Here is a 7,637-nt window from a genome sequence, read left to right as displayed (position 1 = left end):
ATGGACAAATTGGAGCAAGTCCAGCAGAGGGCAGTGAAAATGGTGAGAGGGGTAGGGGTCATGACTTCTGAGGAAAGGCCGGGGGAACTGAGGTTTTTTTTTTTAGTTTGGAGAAGAGAAGACTGAGAGGGAGTTAATAGCTAGCTACCTGAAGGGTTGTTTCAAAGAGGATGGAGCTGGACTTCTCAGCCATGGCAGATGACAGAACAAGGAGCAATGGGCTCAAGTTGCAGCAAGGGAAGTTGAGGTTGGATATTAGGAAACTCTCCCTGGGAGGGTTGTAAAACACTAGAACAGGTCACCCAGAGACATTCTAAAAGCTCCATCCTTGGAGGTTTTTAAGACCCAGGTAGACAAAGCCTTGGCTGGGATGATCTAGTTTGGGGTGGTCCTACTTTGAGCAGGGGGCTGGACTACATCAGCATTTCTCAACCCATGGGACAACCCAGAAGTGGGTCAAAAATGCACGGAAATGGTTGTGAACAAACTTTAAAGATGGATTCTCCTTTAAAAGGAAAAAAAGAAACCCCAAGCTTTTTCCTTGCAGGCTGGCAGAGTTCAAGCCTGCAAGGGGCAGCTTTGGGCCCCCCTACCCCACAATGGGGGGCTGGGGCCTGGGGACAGCAGGTCAGGAGTGAGGGCCACTGGCCACTGATGTTTACAAGTGGGTCCCAGTACAAAAGAGGTTGACAACCACTGGACTAGACCTCCTGAGGTCCCTTCCAACCCTAATTTTCTGAGTCTGTGAAAGCAAAATTTAAGTCTGCTTGAACAAAGTTATGTTGACTACCTCACGAGCAAGCCTGTCAAAAAGATACTGCTGAGTCACGACTTCATTCCAGTTCCTGTCCACTTCTTCCCCCAAATGGGAATCTTCACATTCTTTCAGCTTTATTAGAGCTGTGACCTGTATTAGATGAAAATACCACTTCTCAGCAAATGAACAGAATTCAGATCCAGCTGAGGCTGCCCTGTGCTGTATACTTCACAGCAAAAGTGGATGTGCAAGTTAGAAACTCAGGACTGAATAAGGCCATTGCCTCAGCCCTCCCCAGGGTTTCCAGCAGGAGAAGCATCAAAAACCCATCAAGGAACTGAGGCTTAGGTCAGCAGCCAGCAGCACCTCTGCACCACTGCCACTTCCTCCTCCTCCCAGCAAAAATGACCCTGGGCACCTTCCCTGGGTATTGCTCTTAAGTAGGAGATCTCCAAGTCACTTTACCTGAGTGCTGAAAGCTTCATCACTTAAATGCTTAATCTTTTCTTCAAAGCAGGAAAGAAATTCTTCTATCTTCTTGTCAACCAATTCAGAACTGAAATAAGAGCAACAGAGAATAGGAATGAATAATTTGGGTGGAGGGGAAGCCGGCAATTGTGACTATCCGATGCCAAATCCTACAAAGTAAAGAGCAGCAGTTACTTGAGAAACATTTTGACCATTCGGTAGAGTGAAAATGTTGGACTTAACATCCCACCTCCTGGCTGAGGGATGCTATACACAGAGGTTCCTCCTGAGCAGTGTGGTAACCTGGCTGCCAAGAAAAATTGTGGAGTAAAGCAATAGTTTCATCAACCAAGGGACTGATGATCAGTAGGGTATTATCTCAGGCACCTAGAACTAACACTGCCCTGAACTACTGGTGTTTGGATGTTCCCTGTCCCCAAGAGCTTACAGTCAAAAGCAGCGCAGAGAATGCAACAGCAAACTTGCTAGGCTACAATCTTCTGAGGAGGAAGATGCAGGTGTATTGGAAAAAGAGATCTCAAGTGCTCCTCACCCTCCTGACACTTGAGGCCCCTCCATCCTCTGAACTGAGCAACACCCTATTTCAGAAACTAATGATTACAGCACTTATCTCCCTACTGTGGGGGCCAGGGGAGTGGCTAGGCTCAGAGAGCCTGAGCCTGCCCTTACCTGCTTCTCTCCTCACACCTGGAGCCTGAGCATGCCTTTGTTTGCTTAGCTCCTCACCTCCTGCGGTGTCTTTTAATGGCACCTTTATAATGGTGGAGGTGCTAGTATGAAGTCTAACTGCTCTTATAAGTTTGGGACTTACTTGTACTTAGTTGCTTGTGTTGCCACAGTAACAGAGAAGCCAAGGATGCCTGAAGTATTTCTGCAGGTAGGGTACACGTGATAGCTGAAACCAAAAAGAGAGAAAGTCATTTCCCAAGCACAGGCCATTCTATCTGCAATGCCTAATGACCCAATGAGGCTCCTGGCAACACCTGGAGCAGCAGTTTTAGCAAGCAGGTGGCTATTAACGATACTGACATTTGAGTTCTTTCAGCAAATGGACATAGGCGAGGGCACACTCTTAATCCCTTTCAGAGCTCTGCAAATGTTTGGCAAGCAGGCGAGGGCAAATACTCATGCTGTGGGCAGTCCCAACATGGGGATCTCTCACCCTGCAAGAACGTTCAGCAGTCAGACTTCTGGGCAAACAGGGTTACAGCAGCCTCTCACGACACGTCAGCACCCTGCTGGGTGAGCCTTGGCACACTGCCAAGCAGGCACTGCCCACTCATACCCACAGCCAGACTAGTCCGCTGGCCCCGAGCATGCCGCCAGCACCACCTCAAGCTCTTGTGCTACGTGCTCAAGGCTGCTCTGAACCAGCGACTCTGCAGATGCACAACGTGGGCACTGGCTCAGCCAGGAGGCTGCTTCGATGTACCTGCAGATCACCTCAAGGGGTGTAAATGGACAGTGATGCTGCTGAAGTTGTGAAGAAGTGAATACTATCCCAGCAGCCCCCTCAGCTTGCTTCAGTGATCAGGGGAAAACTATACAAGTGGCTACTTGGGACAGCAGGAGGGAGATACCTTCAAGGAAGTCTACCAAGGAGGAGCGTGGCTCTGGAGCTCTCCACCAGACACATCCCGCTTACACTGACCACCTCCCCTCTGACCATGGACTCTAAGCTAGAAGGACAAGACCTTGCTGACTGGAGCTGGGTGTTTTCGGCTGAGTAATCTGACCAATTCAGCAGCTGACTGGTCATAAGGTTGCAGTTTTTATAGGACACAAACGACTAAAGTTGAAGGGTGCTGCTGACTGTGGTTGTGATCCCAAAATCCCCTGGGAGATGAAGCTCACTACACAGGATAAAGCAGCTGAACTTACCCAAGGGTTTGCTTGGTTCGCAGGAAGTCAAAGCAAGGCTCCTCCATGTGCATCTGAAACATGGATGATTTCAGTCAGACCCATTTCTGCCTGCAGCAGCAATCATCAGACCTAGCACAAAACTGATCAAAACAAGTAACAGAGGAAGGCCACTTAAATCCCAATGGATCCCCCCCTTCCCATTATACCACAAGGGGCAAAATGCTAAACCTGGACGACAAAGGATCCTGGCACTTGAACCAGGTTTTGTAGGAAGAAGCTTGCGTCACTGGGTTCCTCAGCAAAACACCTGGCTAATTCTGTCCAGGCACTATATCACCACACAGGTGGAGGTGCTCAGTACCCAAAAATCTAATTAAAGTGGGCCACAGCATGCATGTCACTTCTGTGCTGCGGCTTCTTGACACCAAGTACTGTCTTCCTGGCAGGCATTATAAAGAGCAGACAACTGCTGCTTGTACACATCACTAAGCACTGGACATTTCCTTGGATAGATCGACACTTACCACAAGCAGCTCCATGAGGGTGTATTCTCTTAAACTCCTAGCCCCAGACTGAAAAAAAAAAAATACATATTCAGTGAGAACAACAGGAATTAATTTTGTGCAGCTAAGAGCTACAGTCCAAATCCCAGTAGGGACCTTTGAAAAAGTGAACCAGTACAGGAGTGCAGCACTATGTATATTCATTTCCAGCAGAAAGGCATTCAGATTTCAGGCCTTCCATATATCCTCATTTGGTCCTGCTTTGAGCAGGCGATTGGACTAGACGACCTTCCAGCCCTCACTTTCTGCGATTCAACAGGCAAGGAGGAAGGTGACAGTGTTGCAGAAGGCGGAGGGGCAGGTGACACCCATAGATAATCACATCATCAAGTGGTTCCAGGACCTTGGACGGCCTCATGGGGGAGGGGGGGGGAATAGCATAGCAGAATTCAGTGTGCTTTCTATAAAATCCTCACCAAAGGACTGTTGTATATATTCAAGACAAGCATCAGCAACTGCCACAGGGAAAAAACAAACAGATGTGCCGATATCTTCATCCTAATACCTGATAGTAGACTGTCACTTCTGAGTTGGCATCACCTTTGTTAAGGGTTTTCACCTTACACAGCAGGTGCGTGTTTGGCAGGTCCACCACCCGGAACTGGACAGGGCATGGGTGTGCGAGTGGAACAAACTGCAGCTTTCTGAAGAGAGTCCAAGCAGCGAGTGTCATACACCTGCCCATTCCTTGACCAAGGCAAACCACCAGTCTCACGACCCAGATGCCCCAGAAGCCAAATCAGTCTCCATCCCTCCTCAGGCCACAACAAAATAAATAACACGTCCCATTTCACCTGCCACCATGTCTGAACCCCCAAGGCAGATTTGCAGAAACTAGTGATGGTACAGTTAGTTTTTCTTCTTGAACAGGAAATTTCAAGTTTCCAACCATCTCCCCACCCAAAAAAAGAAACCAGTTAACAGAAGGGCATAAAACTTTGTTATCTGCTTCCCAACTGGAAAGAAGGGAAAAAAAAAAATCAGATACTCACTGAACAACATAATTCAAAAAGTCCTTTGACTCCTAGGAAATGAAGCATAAACAATTCAGGAGAATGGGTCTGTCAGCCCCAGTATGTACTCCACCTATGCCCCCACCAGCCCTGCCCTCCTACTGTTCCAGCACCAAGTCAGTCCCTTCCCTACAAGTTTGGTCTGCTAAGCATAGAAGGGATCAGACATCTCCCAGCCAATATGTTGTCTCAGTGTGGAAGCCAGAAAAGAGGAAATTAATGGGAGAGAAATGGCTCTTGGAGAGTGGGTCTGTAAGTAGGTCGGGGTATGCGCAAAAGGAGCAAGAGGGAAGGGCCTGTCTTGCTCGAGAGGCTGCAAGTGCTCAGAGGGAGCATGCCGGGCTCCAGTGATGGGAGTGCCAGCCAACACGAGGAGGAGCAGCAGCAGCAGCAGATCTTATAGCAAGTGCTGTAGGATGTCTCTGGGAGCCAGTTAAGGCAGGAAGTGTCCACAATGAATTTATTTTACTCCCATGCTTCAGGCAAAATGCATGCAACAATGTTGCAGTGCTGGCTGAACCCCAGCTGCCCCCACAATCCATGAGCCCACAAGGGCAAGTGGGTCATTAGAAGAATCCCTGTCCCCAACAGGACATTAGGAAGTTTCCCCCCCAAACTGACAGTCCAAGGACAAACATGACCAACTAAGGGAAGGTGACAAGTACAAAGTGAAAACCAAGGGTTTGTTCAGGTCTTTCCTCCTTCCTGGCCACACAACAGCATCTGTGATACTGCAGGTGGGACTTGCCCTTGTCATACCTGGGTTTTAATAAAGGCCTGTTAGCAAGGTCAGACTCCTGGCTGGCCCTGCAGCTCTCGGGTGGAAGCGGTCACTGGCTTCTTCAGGAGTTTTGCACAAGAGAAGATAGCAGGACTGGGTCTCACACAGCTCCATTCCAGTCTGACTTTGCCATGGGCTGTATTTCCACTGGTGATTTTAGGGAAGTCATCTACAGCTACACCAGCACAAAGGCACCCCAGTGGTACGCAGTAGAAGCACGCTTGCAAAGACATCAGGGGCAATGCCCTCAACTCCTCCATTTCTGGAGCTTAGAGATAAGCTGAGTGTGCTTAAGCAAGCGGGTGAAATCAACACTACCAATGTGTGCTACACTGCACCCACAGCATTCATCAGGGAGCTGCACTTGGGAGAGAGATCCCCACAGCCGCCAGTGCAAAGGAGGCCACAGGCTGGTGAAACGGCATCGCACCTGGAGTCAGTGGCAACTGAGCGCAAATACTGTTGAAACTTGAGCCCTGATCAGTGAGCAGAGTCCAAGCTTCGTTGGCTGAGGTGTGTACTCACTCGGCTTGTGAAGTTTCCTTGTACAAGACCCTCTACAAAGAGCTGGGACTTGAAAGCCTTGACAAAGGCTGAGAGCAATTCAATGGAAAGGCCTTTCATAAGAGTCTCGTATTTATCTATCATAGACCATCTGCCGTGCTCCAAAATCAAGAGACGCACATCTCTGCAACACAACAGAAACAGAGTATGCGTCACCCAGTGGGGATGCAGAGCTCCGCATACCTCTCATAACATGCCCGGCATGAATTCCAGCACGTCCTTGCCAGCAGCACCAAGTGTTGGGCAGCCTGCCTCAAATCCCAAGTACCCCAGGTAACCCTAGATGAGACACTTGCCGCACCAGCTGCTGAGGATGTCTCGGGAAGGTTTCAAGCCTGCTCCCCAGGACAACACTCTTAAATTGGCCAGAATGTTCCCATCACATTTATAAATATTGTACTCCAGCCCTGGAGACCCCAACATTCGTTTTCACCACTGCCTATGCAAAATATGGCGCAGCAAGTTGTCACTAAAGATGCACTCACTTGGCTGCTAGCAGGCCATCGTGACAATGGAGTTAAAGCAGAGAAAAGTCCATTCTTTACCACCACCCTAAGCCAGAGAAAGGCCCCGTTATCTCCTCATGGACACTTACTTGGCCAGCGTCTCTGGTTTGATGAGGACATTAAAATAAGTTTTTTTCAGCTGCTCCGTTATCATTTCAAAAACTGCTGGAGTAAAACTGAAGTCTGACAAGTGGTCAATGATTAGCTGAAACAGCAGCTAGAAAGAAGAAGAAATGGTTTTGAGAAATTTTAGCCCAGTATTTTTTTGCCAGGAGGACTAAAGTGAATTCTGTCATACAAAACAATAATAGTTTGGGGATCACAAGGGACCCAAGGGGATCTACCATTTCCCTTGAGATTCTGTTAAACCAGAGGTAGCAAATCCCTGGCACATGGTTACCAGCCATGGCCATTTCCAAGCTACAGAAGTGTGGCTAAACAGAAGGCTCCAAAGCCTGTTTCTGAGTGACTGTAGGATGCAGACATGACCACCAGCTTGGTCAGCAAAGTTCAGGATGGAAGGAACATGTCCAGCTACACCAGTAACATGATCCAATTAAAAACACAGCACAAGGCCTGAAAGGAGACATTCAAAAAGACGTTAAATTAAATAATACAAATATCACAGTGACAGTTAGCAATACTGATTGATGTAACCAAATGCATTGAGCTGCTGTTTTCCTAGAACAGATATATATTTTTGTTACGTTTCTTAGGTAAGTTGTAAAAACAAAGCAACCCTGTCAGTGAAGACTATAAATGACAGGAAAGAGAAACCAGGATGGTGGAAGCAGCATTCAATGATGGTGAAGAACAGAGATAAGAAAGAAACCCTTCCTTCTACTTCCCCATGGACATAATCCCCAACTGACTGACACCTTCCAAATCCACAAGAGATCTGGTTCAGTCCAGTCCCAAAAGGTTTCAGTGAAATAAAGAAATGTAATATTTATTAGACTATTAGCACAAGTCAGCTGTAAATATAGGGCACAGGCTAGAGGGACACTCAAGAATTCAGCAAATTCAAGATGACCTGCTGCTAACCTGGGTGCCACCCTCCTCCTTTCCCCAGCCGGTGCAGGTAAGAATCTATGTGCTGAC

At 47.9% G+C, this 7,637-nt stretch overlaps 1 protein-coding gene across 1 annotated transcript in view; it reads right to left on the bottom strand.

The window, feature by feature from the left end:
- Positions 1-7,637, bottom strand: part of NRDC (nardilysin convertase) — a 53,486-nt gene that overhangs the window by 1,344 nt on the left and 44,505 nt on the right. The window contains exons 21-29 of the mRNA XM_019501316.1: positions 6,626-6,753; positions 5,992-6,154; positions 4,665-4,696; positions 4,178-4,316; positions 3,634-3,681; positions 3,128-3,180; positions 2,058-2,141; positions 1,223-1,313; positions 791-907 (exon numbers count right to left, since the gene is read on the bottom strand). Of these exons, the coding sequence (XP_019356861.1) occupies positions 791-907; positions 1,223-1,313; positions 2,058-2,141; positions 3,128-3,180; positions 3,634-3,681; positions 4,178-4,316; positions 4,665-4,696; positions 5,992-6,154; positions 6,626-6,753 (855 nt within the window). The remainder of the gene's footprint in view (positions 1-790; positions 908-1,222; positions 1,314-2,057; positions 2,142-3,127; positions 3,181-3,633; positions 3,682-4,177; positions 4,317-4,664; positions 4,697-5,991; positions 6,155-6,625; positions 6,754-7,637) is intronic.

Source organism: Gavialis gangeticus, unplaced genomic scaffold (genome assembly GCF_001723915.1).
Source record: "Gavialis gangeticus isolate Ggan-Ray unplaced genomic scaffold, GavGan_comp1, whole genome shotgun sequence".
Classification (NCBI taxonomy): Eukaryota; Metazoa; Chordata; order Crocodylia; family Gavialidae; genus Gavialis; species Gavialis gangeticus.
Note: the sequence above shows the minus strand (reverse complement) of the source record. Positions and strands in the feature narration are given on the sequence as shown.